General features: G+C 40.0%; 2 protein-coding genes and 1 long non-coding RNA gene across 8 annotated transcripts in view; 1 reads left to right on the forward strand and 2 right to left on the reverse strand.

Annotated features, from left to right (window-relative positions):
- LOC309646348 overlaps window positions 1-16,772 on the forward strand; it is a 400,408-nt gene that overhangs the window by 282,199 nt on the left and 101,437 nt on the right. The gene's annotated exons all lie outside the window — the stretch shown is intronic.
- On the reverse strand, window positions 944-9,180 carry ARL6IP1 (ARL6 interacting reticulophagy regulator 1). Of its 2 annotated transcripts, none has more exons than XM_082432567.1 (6): window positions 9,023-9,180; window positions 6,681-6,814; window positions 6,126-6,245; window positions 3,584-3,701; window positions 2,908-2,992; window positions 944-2,464 (listed from the first exon to the last, which is right to left on the reverse strand). In XM_082432567.1, exons 1-6 carry the CDS (start codon window positions 9,056-9,058, stop codon window positions 2,346-2,348), a joined length of 612 nt encoding a protein of 203 aa, XP_082288693.1. In that variant the 5' UTR covers window positions 9,059-9,180; the 3' UTR covers window positions 944-2,345. The 2 variants fall into 2 exon arrangements, with proteins under 2 accessions (XP_082288693.1, XP_082288694.1); XM_082432568.1 differs by lacking the exon at window positions 9,023-9,180 and adding an exon at window positions 8,911-8,929.
- The window catches only part of SMG1 (SMG1 nonsense mediated mRNA decay associated PI3K related kinase), a 96,138-nt gene continuing 90,943 nt past the window's right edge, over window positions 11,578-16,772 (reverse strand). For all 5 annotated transcript variants that reach the window (XM_082432543.1, XM_082432540.1, XM_082432539.1 and 2 more), the window contains one exon: window positions 11,578-16,216. In XM_082432543.1, the coding sequence (XP_082288669.1) occupies window positions 16,139-16,216 (78 nt within the window). In that variant the 3' untranslated portion in view covers window positions 11,578-16,138. The remainder of the gene's footprint in view (window positions 16,217-16,772) is intronic.

Here is a 16,772-nt window from a genome sequence, read left to right on the forward strand (position 1 = left end):
CTTACAACTTGTCTAAGCTACTAAATTACTTATGGGATTTTGGGATCCTGAAACGTTAGGAAGGGTGTGTGGCCTATAGCTATTAAGAGCTAGGAGGGCACATCAAGATGGACAGAGATCTCAGAATGGTTGGGTTGGAACTGCGATAAGGGCAGAAGGGTGGAAATGGGCAGGAGGGCCATGTATAAATTGCCTCTTGTCATCCTGTGAATTCTGGAATGATAGGACCTCTGCCAGAGGTGGTGCAAATGCAAGTTGAAAGGGGACCTGTGCTGTGGCCAGAGCTGGCACAGGAGTAGCCAAGTTGGCCTGGGGAGTAATCATAGCTGCATGTGGAAGACCAGCATTTCAGAGCATCCAATGACCGGGAGACCTATGGTGACTGGGTTGAGACTTCCCTGTTCTGGACATCATCAAGCCCCCAGGAGGCTCCAAGGAAGGATCCACACATTTCGGGGAGAGGGGGAGCGAGAGATTTAATTTGACATTGAATCTGTTCCCAGGATCCACCACATATAGATGGTAAGGCCTAATGATAAAAATGTCCAACTGGGGCTCTATTTTTTAAAAAATTCTAAGTGCAGACAAAAGTCACCCACCAATTATTTACTGAGCAGCTCAGGTACCGAATTCTGAGCTAGGCCCTAGGGTACAGAGGTGCCTTGGCAGGCACTCTCTTCTGCATTGCTCCCTGCCTATTCTTCCAACCAGGCCCTCTCACACATCACCTCTGGCCATCACTTATTCATTGTATCTCCTTTTCCATCTAGGGTGGTGCCTGGATGTTTACTGAATGAATAAATTTAAACCTTTTATTTCATTTTGTTCTTAAAGAGCACCTTATAGCCATGTAATGATCACACAGGGTAGTTCATTAATTGGGTACATAAATCCGATCATGTAAACATTGTACTGGCTAAGCTATAAAGAAAGGACACAAGGAGGGCTTCCAGCTTTTTTATTTTTCCCCTTTTACACAAAACAAAGTAGAAGAAATAATACAGGATTAAAACTGCAAAAGTAGTTAATTGGTAGAACACACACACACACAAAAATCTAGGAAGACAAGCTTATTTACAATGAGGAAACACATGTAAATTATGGTAGTCTGTATACGAAACATTAAAAAAGAAAAGTCAAACATATGCTACATGGGTGCCACTTTTTACAGCAATATTGAAGGGGAGAAAACAACACTTATTTAGGAACAGATATACCACAAGGTCCAGGTTTTACAGCATCAGTGCAATAAATTCACAAAACTATATTACAGCTAGTTAATCAGTTTAAGAATTGTTCCCAAATATGTCACATTTCCAGCCCTCAGAGGTTCATTCCTACAGATTTCAACTACTCCATCTATGGGGACCAAAAGCAGCCAGTGTTACCATAAAATGAGAATCTTGAGGCTTACCTTTAAAGGCTTATTCTGGTCTTGAAAAACTAGTAGGATTTTCTACTGAAATGAATCTTGACTAAACACAGGATGAGTTTTGTTCTTTATTGGCTGGTCTTGGAGTGAAGGTCACAGACATGACTCTTAACCTATTATGTACTTTAGTTTCAGTTAGCTGAAAATCTGAAATTAAAAGTATGCTAAAAATCCTAAATACCATCTTGCGTAAGCCTGCTACTAAAAAGCCCTTAAGGATGTACTAACTTCAAGTTTAAGTGCACGGGAACAAGAGTTCTAAGCCTGTCAGATTCCCCATCTGGGAGGAAGGATCAATGTTTCCAACAAATTGCTAAATTCTGCACTAGGGAGAAGCCAACACATACTAGGCCATGGAATTACTTTCATTTTATTCCATGAGGATTCTTCTCCCACAGTATCGAAACAGAATGAGGAATGAATCTTAACTGGTCTCTTCATCAGAAGTGGTAACCTTGGTTTCTGTATTCACGAAGCCAGGCAGTTGTTTAAGCAGAGTGTGTAAGCAGACAGTGGAACCAGCTTCCTGTAGTCACAGACCACAATCTTGTATCCAGCTAAAGCGAAGATCAACTTGCACAGTTCTCCCAAGCCACTGTTAACTGTACTAAAGGATGAAGTTCACCACTGTATTATTTTAAAAGTAAGAGTTCAATTAACCCTGGGTGAGAAAAACCAAGACAAATGGTAATGATGAATGAGTTGTCCATATAAGGCCAGCTGATGACAACATACCCTTGAAGACACTGGGCGTAAAGCCTTACTTGGCAAGTCGGAATTTCTACTAACTAAGGGCAGAATGAGGGACAGCAAAGAGCTACATCTGTAACATTTTAGTATCCAGACAGCATAACAGACACTGTCCCCAAGGACAATGTATACGCCATTAATCACACTGAGTAAAGCAGATGCATTATTCATGTTTCTTTTCTTTTTGTTTGAGAAGCTTGTTTATCTCTCTTTTGGCCATTCCAATGTACTTCGAAATGATTCCATGTTGGTTTAGTCCAGGAAGCAAGAGTAAGAAAGTCACTTAAAATTAAAAACAAAAACAAAACAAAATAAAATTACCAAGGCAGCAATTAACTTCCCAAAGATTCTAACATTTACTATAGAAGGTAGTTCTTCAGACTACTACACACTCTAATGGGAGGAAGTAACATGAAATCCATTATTTCCATTGGTATTTATCCCCAGAAGCTTCTGCTTCATACCTCCCAACCTCAGATAAGACACACTGCTTATTTTTACCTCTTGCACATTACTTTCTACCTTGGTTATTAGTTCTTTGTCTTAACTTCCGATAAGACCACAAACTCACTGAAAACAAGGACCTGGGATTTAGTCATCTTTCCATACTCACACAGGTCCTTAATCACTGCCTGGAACTCAGTGAGCAGGAACATATTGCTTACTAAATTCCAGTTAGACTTTACTGGCCAGGATGTGCCTGCAGTTTTTCCTCAAAGACTTACCTATCAGGTAGGTGAGAAGGAGGTTGTGGACTTGCTGTCCCACCCAAGCAACCGCAGCAAGAGAAATGATCATGGTCATGAAGTACTAATAATGAAAATAACAAGAATTTATCAACTCCTAGAAACAGACTAAGAAGAGAAACTTTAGGAGGTTGTTTCAAAGATTGGAAAATAACTTTTTATTCCCACTTTTCTCTAAAAATATTTAGTATCTATGTATTATATAAAACCCATAGAAAACTCCCTAGGTCGACTTTATACAATTTAGATACATTCTCTCCTAGAATAACTATAATTCTGTATGTAAATTAAGTAGTTTGTAAGTTAACTACTTTTGCAATTAATAACTTCACATAGTAACCTCAAGTGAAGCTAAGAGAAAAGAGAACAAATGCTTCCTAAGTATCTGTCTTTTACATTTATTTCAGTAAATAAAAGAGAAACAAAAAATTCACCTCTACAAGAATAAAAAATTGAATGCAAAATGTAATTTTAACTTTTAGTCTAATACAGATAAATATTTATGAATGTACTCAGAGGAGTTAAACCAACAGATAATGATAAACATCAAACTACAACTAAAGTAAAGCAAAAAGGCTTTACACTACAATGAAGCAAAAATTGACTCGATCTTAAAATGTTGCTTTACTTAAATAAGTCAAAACCAACAAAGTACCATTTTAGGCTTTTCTTCCTTTAGCGTAAAGAGGCGTTTCCACCAGCCCACAGCTCTGCGTCGAGTTTTTACTAGATTACTGCAAATTTCATGGAATCTCTGCTGTTGCTCAGTGGTCCTAGGAAAAGAATCTTCCCCTTTACTACAGGCAAATCTTAACAGTAAACAGAAATACACCGTCCTCTCAAATTTCAGAAACTATCTTCTAAAGAAAATCTAAATAAAAACAACAATGATTCACCATTATCTTATAGAAAAAGTTCTTAAACCATTAAGACTCCTTTTGGGAATTCCCTGGTGGTCCAGTGGTTAGGACTCTGTGCTCTCACTGCAGAGGGCCTGGGTTCAAAACCTGGTTGGAGAACTGTATCCCACACACAAGCTGCTCAGCATGGCAAGAAAGACTCCTTTCATAGCACAGGAATAAGTTTTAACATAAAGACACATGTGTGTCTACAAAGTAATGGCTATCTATGGTTCTAAAGCCAAATTTGGTCAATGATAGTAACAAAAGCCTCATGACTACTATGAGCCATGCAGAAATCAGTATGAATTAATTTCTCTAAGTCCTATATTATTTTGCAGATCCCAATGAATCCTGGGTGGTGACCCATCAGAGTCCCACTATTTTGAGGAAGATGTGAAGTTTCAACCAAATAGTTATATTTAAGCACTTGTCAGTAAGATAATAACTACTAGCATTCAAAGCACAATACCCTCCACTGGGCTTCATACATTTGATGCCTAGGCAGCCACAAAGAGCTCAAATCCAAATTCCTTATAAATTTAGTCCCATTGAGGGAAAATATAATCACGAACAAAACAGCAGTAAGAATACAAAAAGATCCACCAAAAAGCCCTTTGTAGTTTATAACGTACTTTGGGTTCTGATTTTTTAAAGAAATTCTGCCTTTGTACTGTCTTTGCTATACAGACACAATGGCTGCTATAAAAAGTAAGCCCTATGCTGGAGATGTGTTGCTTTCTCTCCTCTAGCCCTTGTCCCTATAAACCTGCAGTGACAGATACAGTAGAAGGGCTTCTACTGAGCCCTGGAACTTCTTATAAATTATCAGACCTCATATGCTGCCCATAGTCAAGGCTGGACTGTGGCTAGGCAACAGTGTTCTTCCTTCCTCATAAAGGTCAAAAAACAAAATCGCTCTGTAGATAAGACTGAGCCACATACTGATTACCACGAAACTTCAAGAGCTTACTTCTGAAAATTTTTCTCCAGGAGTTATGAATTAGCAGATTAGAATGTTATCTGGCTAATAAAGTCAGGGTCTGAGGTTGATTCTGTTAAATTGTTACATTGCATAGTTACAAACTTGCCCCCCAAACTGCAGCACAATGAAAAACAATTCAAAACACATTTCCTAACACTAACCATTGTGCTATGCCAGAAACATCTTTATTTCAATACAAAAATGCTTAATTATCCCATAACTTAAGCAAACCCTACATTTAAAATTCTTATTTTTATAGAATTATTTTATAATTTGCTATTATCAGGAGAACAAAAAACTACAGGCACAAGTAGACTACCAATCAAATTAAAATAAACAACCAAGGGAGAATAGCAGCTAGGAGAAAAAAATCCATTCCTATATCTAGTTTCGCTCACTATTTGGATCAAAAGAGAAATGCAACATTCCAGAAGGAAGTTAAAAAATACTTTAACAGGATCCACAGCCACTTATCTTGGGAACTCGTAAGTAGCCCATTCAAAGAGTGGTATAAATGCAATCAACAACCCACTTATATATACAGCTTGAACGTATTCTAAAGCACTTTTGCTAACCTCCACTGCACTACCTCAAGGTCTCAACGTGAAACACAAGATCAATCTTTTTCTTTTTTTTTTTAAAGCCTTTATTGAATTTGTCACAATATTGCTTCTGTTTTATGTTTTGGTTTTTTGCCCGGGAGGCATTAGCTCCCGACCAGGGATCGATCCCGCACCCCCTGCATTGGAAGGCGAAGTCTTAACCACTGGACCACCAGGGAAGTCCCAAGATGAATCTTAAAAGTCAAAATATTTCACAGCACCCAGAAGAGTCTGCCTAATAGAAAAGTAGACATTCAATAAATAGTTGCTAAATGAACAGGCAAAGAAAATCTACGTTACTGTTTTCATATTCATTCAAAAGTAATTGGTGAAATTATTATTATATTATCTTAAATATCAATGGAAAAAATGTAAAAGTAGACGTACTACTTTTATGGAAAGCCCATTATGAGGTCTGCAATCCTTGATAAAACATTACCTAAAAAAGCCTCACTTCAATAAAAAGGTCTAGGAAGAAAAAAAAGTCAAAATAAATGCTAGAGTATAAAAGAACTATGGAGATATAAGTACTGGAAGTTTGTGATTTATATCTGAATCAGCTAAGAAATTCTTTACATCAAACGATAAATCTAACCCCTAGCTATCTGATGGTTAAGACAATTCTCTGTGCTTATTTACAACACACTAGTCACAGCTACCAGGTGCAGTAACTTCTCAGAAATTAGACTGCCACATCATTATGCCACCTACCATTTATTGGAGCCAAAAATTCTAGGCGCTAGAATGGGAACAAGGTAGTCAGCCAAGCACAAAAACATAACAAAACAGGAAACACCTGACAGAACGGACGGATCTAGATAGTAGATAGTCCTGTTTAAAAAAAAAAATTAATAAAGGTTAGAAAAACACAGTCCTCATTAGTCCTAGCTGAAGATGTTTATTCTCCTAGTCCTCTGGTTCTCAAAGATGTTATTCGCCTTTTTATTCTAATTTTCTCACAAGTAGTTTTCCGGAAGCTTCATGACATCACAGCTGTAACAGTTCATGTAAACATGAGGAAGCAAAGACTCTTTGGAGTCCTCAACATTTTTTAGGAGTGTAAAGGGTCCTAAGGCCAAAAAGTGTGAGCCACAGATTTATTCAACTGCCTTGGTTACTGAGTTTACAAAGTACTACAAATACTGAGAACTAGGCAAACGACTCTAAGCAAAGGCATTCTTTACAGATTCAGGCACTTCCATAAATGGAACCTGAGCCCTTATGAGTTAACAAGCACAATCCACAGAAATTTAATAGCTCACTTACAGAAACACCAAAGAAACCACACCCACGATGGCAGGTGGAAACCAGGCTCTTTCCCATCGGAGGACTTTATCTGCCATCAGCATCACTTCTCCCCATCCTTGCAGCTGTTCTTCCAGACTTGCAGTCTCTGCAGCCTACATATGAGTAACATTTAAAGCGATCATTCTACTAATCTCAACATTTCTGTGGCTCCTAGAGAGTTAAATTCTTCTAAGGCACCAGGTATGTAAAACAGCTGTTACAAATCACTATCTTAAACAAACTAGTTTCTTAGAAAAACGCAATTTTGAAACCAAAGACAGAAATCAATGGGGAAAAAAATTATCATTTAATGGTCACTTTCCAAGTCCAAGCACTGGGCTACTCTTTTACATGCATTATGTAACATAATCCTTATAGACCCCTTAAGATAGGGATAATCAGAGCCATTTTACAATTAAAGAAAGCAAGCTCAGAATGGACTTTCCCAAAGCCATGCACTACTAAGTGGCAGCGCCCTGAGTATAAAATTGGATCACTTAAAGTTTCTCATTTCAGGTAGTTACAATTGGTCTGTTGTTTTGTCATTTCATTGATTTAACCCCCTACTTCTGAATCCATTAGGAAAGCCTCTTCCTGAACAGCATTCAATTTCCAAAATAGCTCTTTGTGCAATGGAATCATTTAGATGTTGGCATCATCTGCATGATTAAGGAAAACTACTGTGCTTTTACAAAATTATAAAAGGCATATTAAGCCCAATATATCTCAATAAAATGCTTCTTACACTCATCAGGACATTTTGGTTTAGACTTCAAATTTCTCTGCAAATTTGACCATCAGCTGCAAGTAGATTTCTCAGATGAGCTAATGTGGCAAAAAGCCCTTAAGCTGATTTTGGTAGAGAAAAAAAAACTTGGAACAGGAAACCCATGTGTCCTTACAACTGTTATCACAGGGAAATATGCAAATGACAGGAGACAGGGCAGCTTAATCTTGATAAAGATGTTATCTGTGCCACACTGACACTTAGGTGACCTCAATGTTTCTGACTTTATATACCATGCTTAATATAGTTAAATAATACCATGTGGCAGAAACTCTGCTAAATGTATTATATGCTTATACTTTAATTACTCCTCCCAACAAGCCGAAAGGAAGGTGTCATTACTATCCTCATTTTACAAATGTGGAAACTGAGATACACAGAGGTTTACAGATCCGAATCCAGCAAATCCAAGGCCAAAGGCCTTGTTCTCCTTAAATTAAGTCACACTGCTCTGTGGAAAGAGCAGCCGAGCTCCAGGCCAGGATCTGTTGTTTCAATAGCTGTGTGAACTTGGGCAACGATCAACTCTTAAAAGGAACCTGGCTGGGGCTCACTAGGCTAACCATAGAAAAGGGGTGTGTGTGTGTGCATGTAAGGGGGCAGAGGTCATGCATATCTAAAAACCAATGCAAAATGAAAATCACGCACAATCAAAACTGCCCTGCAAAGTCACTTAATTCGTTAGCACCTGAGCTCTTGGAAAATCAAAAGTCAAAATTAAATTATTTGGTTTCTCTATTCACTGTTGTTCTGGTGGTGAGTAGCATGCCTTTTCCTGGGGAAAGGCAACTGAGAAGATGGATGGATTTCTCTCGTTCTTACCTAGATTCTGAGGGCGGTTTTCGTGCTGAGGTTAAAACTGTCTGCCTGTGATACAACCTTACTGCAGTTCCCTCCGACCCCTGCTTACTCTAAAATCGTCCTGGGACACCCCCCACCCCCGCCCAGACTTACACGTTCCAGACAAACGCCAGAACTTCCCACTGTCCCTCCAGCTGGATCCTACCTCCAGTTCCCAGCTGCGAGCTCGTAGCCTCCCTGCCGTTTTAAAGCTGTGCCAGCTCTAAAAGAAATTCTCGGCAGCAGCCTTTTGACCCTCCAGCCCTGCCCAAGTATTAGGGGAAAAGGGCGAACGGACATCCTGGTTAAGATCAAAGACAGGGAAACCCAGATACGGCTGGGGTCTGGGCCGCAAAAGCGCTCGACGAGCCCCTCGCGGCCCTCTGCCAAGGACTGCACCCCAGGCTGGTCACAGCCCCCCTTCTCCCGCTTCCTCCTCAACCCCTATTCGCGGTGAATGATCACGCGCCCTCCTCGCCCCGTCGTGCACCTTCCCCAGGAGATGGTAGGAGTCGACACGACTAGTGACCGCCAAGCAGAGGTTACCCAAGAAGCCCAAAGGGCAGGCGTCGTCGCCTGCACCTGGGAACGGAGAGGAGGGCCGGGCCCGCGACGGGTGATAGGAACGAGGCCGCAGCGCACCGAAGTCCGGAGGCCCCGCTCGGTTCCCTCGCGACGAGGAGCTGGGACTCACCAGCAGGTTGGTGCTGCGATTATCTCCTTCCGCCATTGTTCCCGAGATGCCCCCTCAGCGAGCACAAGGCGCCCCCAATACCCTACCTTCCTCAGAGGAACTCACAACAACCCCAACGCAGGGCACGCCCAGCAGGCCGCTTATATAGGCCAGCTGCCTTTCCCGACAGACCCCGCGAAGTTCGCTCCTCATTGGGCAAATCGAGATCACGCTTAAGCGGGCCGGACCAACCGCTGCTCAGCGCTTGTCTTGAAACCCAGATCAAAGGAGAGTGAGACCACGCCGGGGCCGAGGGGGCGGGGACACAGAATGACCAATCAGCACCCAGGAGATGTGCTACGCCCCGCCCAGGCCTTTCGGAATCGGTTCAACCGCCCCTGGCCGGGGCCTGGTATGGCCTCAGTATCCCCAGGGCGGGCCGCTATGGTGGCTCTCGGACTCTTCCGGGGGACCTCAAAGCAGCTAAGGAGCCTCTCTGGAATTTAGTCCTCAAGGAAATATGCCACCCAATATCAGGCGGAGGGCAGAGATGGGCATGTGACGCTAACCGCATTGTGATTAAGGAGGCTGGCTGGCTGGGATCTTCTTCCCGATCCAGACGGTGGCCCTGACCCTGGCTGTGCCCCTAGTCAGCCCGCCTTTCTTCTAATACCTCCTCTGGCAGCACTAGCCAGGCCGCTGAGCAGCTTAGACCCAGATATGTGACCCGCGGACTCGTGCCCATCTCAGGAGGTTTTGAGTACAAGTGAAAGGGGCAATTTAGGTAGCTTTTCTGCAATTTTTCCTTCCCTACCCATTAGGAGTAAGGCCTTAGTTTGATGGAGGGGCGGGGGCGGCGGAGAGGGTGTGGAAATCTGGGCATAGTTTAAGAACTTGTGAAAAATGCACCGACTTATAAAATTTGCTTATTTTCATGGGTTTTTTGGAGAAATTCTTTGTGGGGCACTTCACTTAAACTACGAGCTCCCCCTCCAAAAAGGGACTGGTTTTGACAGATCCTTTCTTACTAAGGTCATGCTAAGGAAAGATGTAAACCCTCTCATACGAGTGGAATTTATTGCAATTTAAGAATTAGATGAACTATGTGAGACAATTCCACATATTTCTCTCCAGGATTTCAAAATGCGTTAACATTTTCATTACTCAATACAAACAAAATAATGCCAAATGTTAACCTGGTTAGATGTCTCTTTCAGGAAACTTACCGTAGCTTTTAACTTCCAGCCTTTTACCCTTTTATAGTCATCTATATTATGCCATCGAGTTTATTTTAAAAGCATTCCTTAAATTACTACCAGGTTCATAAGATTTCAGGGAAGACATAAAGAAATGTGAGCCAACACAGCTACAGACCACACATGCTGCCCCTAAGAAAACCAGGGGGACCGGAGCACTGTGAAGTTCATAAAAAGGTGTGAAATTTGCCATGGAACTTTGAAAAGAAATAAAGCATCTGATCAGGTATAAACAATTCAGGGGGGTAAAAAAAAAAGCCTTTGCAAGGAAAGGGGACTCTTCAATAAACTGCCACTTCTGGGAATGTTGGGGAAAAACAGGTTATGTAGGTAAAATGCAGCCAGTTGGACAGCCCATTTTGGGAGATTTGAAAGTTATGAACTCTGAGGAGCAGGCCCTCCGCTACCTGTTCCAAAGGAAATCAAAAGGTCCCAGTCGGCAGCCACAGTGAGTGAATGTACGGAGAGCGCTGAGCGCGAGATCTCGACACAGGCTCAGCAACGCCCTCTTCCAAAGGACAGGGTGTGGGGTTATTAGACTTTAAAAACCGCCACGTGTACTTTGGGAAATCAGTTTTTGCTACAGAATGTGCCTGGTTTTCGCCCAAGTTCCCTATGTACAACTTCAGAAGAAAGACTTTTCAACACCAGCTTGTGAAATTGAGGTAGGTGAAAAAAACCTGAAGAATCGGCTTCCAAGTAGCATGGGTTCTCCGTGTAGAGTATTTGTTACTCAAGGAACATTTGCCCAGAATGATTTGCAACTTAACAGCCTAGGAGCACTTCTATAAGTTCCTTAACTAAGCTTCCAATTGCCCTAATTATTTAAAACAAAACAAAACAAAACACCCACGCTTAGTGTAGCTTCCTTTGGAGCTTTTTTTTTTTTTGGTATTACAAAGGCAGGATGTGAACTTTTGAAATACATCAGGTGACTGAACAGTTAACATAAATCCTAACATAATCTAGCAGCAACAAATGCAATCTGATTTCCAGATATTAAAACACGCTGGACATTGTTTTCCTTCAGAGCTTTCATACACCAGGGAATATACATGTCAATAATATTCTACAGGAGTTTTTAAAGAAATACAAAATTAAGCTTAATAAATTGTGCCTTAATACTAAGAACTTTCCCATTGAAGTAAAATTTCTACTGCTATTCAAAAATACTATTAGAACACTGAGTATAAAATACATTTTTTAGAATCAAGTTTTTAAACTTTTGTAGGTATTAGTAATTAGCTTAAAAAAAAAGCTCCCCATATTCCAAAATTAAGTTTTCTGGAACCTACTTCAACAAATTCAGAGCTTAAATGCTACGTCTTTTAAGACTTTATTTTTTGAAAAACAGGTATTTCATACAATCTTTGCCACGTTAATGCAAATATGCACAAAGTAGGCCATGTATTTTTGTTTTCCAAAAGTTGCATTATGAACACTTTCAGGAAGCTGGTGTGATTTATTCAACTTTTAATCTTAAATACAATCACAAAATTATAACCATCAGGAGGCATTACAACCTTTTGTACAGAGAAGCCACTCTATTTATACAATGTTACTAGAACAAGGAAGATTCAGTTCAACTCAATTTACTCTACATAATAAGGGTAAAGTAAATTAACAAGTGAAGTGTGATGTTGCCATTGACATCACAGGTGGAAATATAAGGAAAATTTAAACCAAAAAATAATTGACACAGGAACTTCAAACAGGAGCTGAAACTTGGTCAAAAAAAAAAAAAAAAGCCTGCTTCGAAAGACATAAAAACATTCTGCAAGTCTGCATTTCAGAACAACATTCAATTCCTTAAGTTTATCATCTTCAAAAGTCGAGCTAATTGTATGACACTTTTGCATTAGCGCAACAAACAGCTTGCCTAGTAAGCCCAAATTCCCATGGAAAACAAGAGACTGAATGGTTCATGTTGTACAACTAACTCTTGAACCTATAAAGCTTCTCTCAGTTGGAGTCCATTTGCCCTTTTGTAAATAAGAGATGGTGATACTCTTACCCAGGCATAAAAAAAAAGCAGGAAAAGTGCAATAAACCCTTCCAGGTTCATAATACAGTGAATTTCCTTCCCCAGTGTTTGGAAAATTTATAATGCTAGCTCTTCCCCATAGGAGGAATATTTCTAATACAACCCAAATAATGAAAAAATCTGTCACTTCTTTAAATGACCCTTACATTAACATAGTCTACCTCCTAGATTTAAGGGGAGGGGGAAAGTCCTAGCTCTAAATTACTGGCATTTTACAATCTCAAGATACAGAATGGAAGGTCATTGGTTTTCATATTTATCTGGTTTTATGTAAAACAAAGGTACTTAAATGTGCTAACAGAAAAGCGTTCGCTGATTTTTGATGTATACGAACAGAAGCTAACAAGGCTAATTGTAGATGCTTTCTTTAATATGAAAAGAATTGGGAGAAAAGAAGAACCAGCTTCTTTGATTTTAGTACTGCCAAAACAAGTAAGCCCCCAGAGTAATCACAAATATGTGGAGGAAAATAGGCCAGGAAGACTTTTCAATTCAAAGTACTGCCTATATCACCCCAAATTTAAAAGGACCTAAGATTGCACATCAACTCTAATATTTGGCTGCACTTGCATTGCCCTGCTTGGAATTTTTTAATGGCTCTTTCCTTAAATTTCACACATCAGAACCACCACAGTTAAAAACAAAAACAATGCAGATAACATCAAACACTGGACAATATAAAGAACACTACATACTAAGTTTAGGTAATAGAGGCAAGTGTTAAGGGCAGAAGTGATGGAAGTTTTTCTTTGTATTATAAACCCTCACCCTGAACCTGGGGTTTGGGCTCTAAGAAAGCAATTTAGGGAAGCAGATCAAGAGCTTGATTCTCAGTTCTCACACAGAAACCTCACATATCTCAAACAACTCACAAGTGTCAGACACAAAAGAATCTTAATAATCATCTAGCAAACTATGTGAAGAATTCATGACCAGAAATAATGAAATACTGCAAGACACACCAAAGAAACGGAGTAAGAGAGAAATACAGACAGCACCATAAACTACTAAGCCTCCACAGCTTTACAAATAAATCAACTAAAACTCAGGCAATTCTAGAAAATTAAAGACAGCAAAACACTTAAGATAAACTTCAATTTCCAAGGGTCATAAGTTATTGTGTACCCCCTGAATCTTAGAGAGAGAAAAAGAGAGAGAGAGCACAAGAGAGACAGGGGAAGGGCGTGGGGGGGGGGGGAGGGAGAGAGAGCAAGAGGAAGGGGAAGGGGAGGGAGAGGGTGAGAGGGAGGGAGGGACAGAAAGAGAGGAGCAGACCCCTGGTTTTCCACAGGTGTTTTTGTATAATCAAAAATGCATGACTTCATAACCACAGCACTCTGAACTTTACATTATTTTACAAGATAATCACCAAAATATAGCCTTGTCTTCTCAATCTGCTATATCACCAAGGTCTTCTACCTCTGATTAAATCTGACTGTTGAGTTCTCTTACAACAGGTCAAAATGATAAGGCTACTTGCCAAATGACTGCCCAGAAGAAGCCAAACTGTACAGACTGGGGGTCTTGCTGTCCAGAGTGCAGTGAAGAGCAAGCTTTGAAGTCACCAGTTATTCCTATCTGCCCTACAACCAAACATGTATATGCCACACTATTCTCTGAGGGACCATTTTAAAGTAAAAGTGATGGATAATTTAGCAGAGACACATGTTTTTTATGTAAAGCTGTTTTATTTTCGCTAGGATAAGGTGCCAGGTACCTCTGAAGCCTGAAATTCACAGGCAATAAAATTAACCTATTTCATTTCTCTTCTTTACCAAAGAAGAAGCAATTTCTGAATACTACCTATAGGGACAAACTAGTGTGAACTGGTTTTATCACTGTGATAAAAGTTTTTCCTTGTGACAAAGAATGTTGTTGAAAGACTTTAATCTTGAGAGAGAGTAGAGGTAATCAAGTGATGAGTGCAATAGCCTCTAGGAAATAAAGCAGTGTGCAAAACACAATATGGCATTATTATTCCAGATAGGTTGTTTTGATTGTGAAAATAAGGTTCAAGATGAATGAAGAAAATAAAATTTGATGCACTAGGTTCCTTAACTTGCTATTAGACACATGGGGGTATTCAAAGATACCACCTTTCTTGTAATACCTGTCAAAGTATTAAAAGAGCACTGATACTGAAATGCATTCTCCCATGAGTATTTAAAGATTATATATTAACGTGGCAACGAGAATACAGGAAAGGCCAGAGCTATGTGGAATTTTTCCTTAATACCTTTCAAGTTTGTCTGTGAAGACTGGCAACTAGAAAGTGATCACAGTGCTAATCTCTAAAATGCAGGAAAAACGTACTCAAGATTTTAATCATGTTCTACTTTGTGTTGATATGTGATTTTAGGAATCCTACTCTAGTCTGTATTTTGGATCAACTATTGAGCTTACACAGTCAGTCAGTACTGAAATGCAATGCTAAATTTAAGGAAACCCTGATCATGAATTCACTACTGAACAGGAAACTTAAAATTGTGGAAAAAGTAAAGTACTTCACACATTAATAACTGAATTTAATAAAAGATGTTGGTGGTTCTCACTTTTGCTGATGTTTCATGTATATGTCCTAAAATGCCAGGTAAACTAAAGCACTTTTAATTTACATCTTGTAAATTGTAAATTAAAAGTATCAAATGAGAAAACTGAATTAAAAAAACATTTCACTCTACCTCCACCAGAACATCACTTTATTGTTAATCTGTCATCAACAATGTAAAACTCTAATAGGTACTCTATCCTGGTTTTTAAAAAGGTAAAAGATTACATTGGATTAGCTACTCTCTATGAAAGAAACTATAGCAATCACAGAAGAGGGAAAATTTGAATGACCTCCCAAAAATGTACACTATAAGCGAAGGGGAGTGTACATTAAATCAAATGTCTGTTAGATTCATTACTTTTGAATGCACAGTGACAATTCTAGAAACTGTACATGATAGAATCACAGAAATGACTTAAATAATCAGAATTACATTTTGTATGTGATCACCAGACCTTTAAACAATCCTTGCATTTTCCATGTTATTGGTGGTTTTGGAAAAATTTGTTTATCACTCCAAATATTAAGTTGTTAACAGCACTGAGATGGAAGAATATGAAATATAAGGATTGAAATAAAAGTGAATGTGAAAGATGGCTGGCTAATCTACTAGATCAAGTAAAGGGGGATGGGCAGATGGTGAGGGTTGGGGAGGAGGAGGATGGGGTGGGTTTTTTTCCCTTCATTTCAGAAGTTCTTCCAATGTAGTGTTATCTGTTACATAGCTCTCCTTCTTCAGTCCATTTCTGAAATTCATATCGCATAGCCTTTTTGTACTTACTGGTCAACCCAACCAGTACTGTTGCCAAGCAACAAGTGTTACGCAAGAATCTGAACGCATCAAATCTTCCTTGGCTGTGTCGCGGCCCCAGTTTTCTCTGTTTCTGAGCGGGGTTTGATTTTTCCTGGATTGTGCACACAGGGTCAGGTGGAATGGAGTTCCAAATCACTCTGTGCTCCGCGGCATCCCGATTTCTTTCTGCAGCTAACCTCCTGACACGTTTGCAGCTGTTCTGTGGCAGAAAGACAATCTCCGTGTTCAGGCGGTGAGCTTTCTTTCTTTCACCCTTGACCCTGGGGTTGCAGGCCATGGTGTTGGGAGTATCCCTGAGTGCAGCTGTCCTGCAGGATTCACTTCCTAGCGCACCGAGATTTCCTAGGTTTCCTCAGAATAAGCCCCCAGTTGCATCACCACCGACTGTGGTGTGGCTTTGGATGCCTGAGGCTGAGTTGATTCTGGTGGATGTCTGACCTCGCTTAACCAGACTCATCTACTGTCTTGCCATTCATACCCAGGCTGTCCAACCTTCATACAGCTGAGCCAAGTTATCTAGATTAGTTGCTTCCTTAATGACATAGTCAACCTGTAAAAATAGGCAGGATAGAATTAAAGCCATTTAAAACTTGAAAGAACATGGCTCATATATGAGTTATATGAACTGTTTAGGAGTAAGTTCCCAAACTAATTACCCAAAGATGTGTAGTTGTCATGGTGGGAAGAGAAGTTAAGTAATCTGAGCTTCCTTCATAATTCCATAACTTACAAATGTGTGTCTTGGGAAAGTCACAATCCCCTTTGAGCCTTATGAATCCTTAGATGAAGAGAGAGTGCCATTGACCCCACAGGTGCCCTTGGGATTAAACATGTGAATTCACTGGGCAAATGCTTAGGTGTATTAAAAAGTGCCCAGCAGATTCTGAAACAGTTTGGTACTCAGCAAATATCTATTGATTCTTCTTTTTTTTTTTTTTTTTGGTGGGGCCGCACTGTGCGGCATGTGGGATCTTAGTTCCCCAACCAGGGATCGAACCCACAGCCCCTGCAGTGGAAGCACAGAGCCTTAACCACTGGACTGCCAGGGAAGTCCCCATATCTGTTGATTCTGACTCAGCAAAATTTTCTTTTATAGTAAGAGATAT

This window comes from Balaenoptera physalus (genome assembly GCF_965194825.1).
Source record: "Balaenoptera physalus genome assembly, chromosome: 16".
NCBI classification, from domain to species: domain Eukaryota; kingdom Metazoa; phylum Chordata; class Mammalia; order Artiodactyla; family Balaenopteridae; genus Balaenoptera; species Balaenoptera physalus.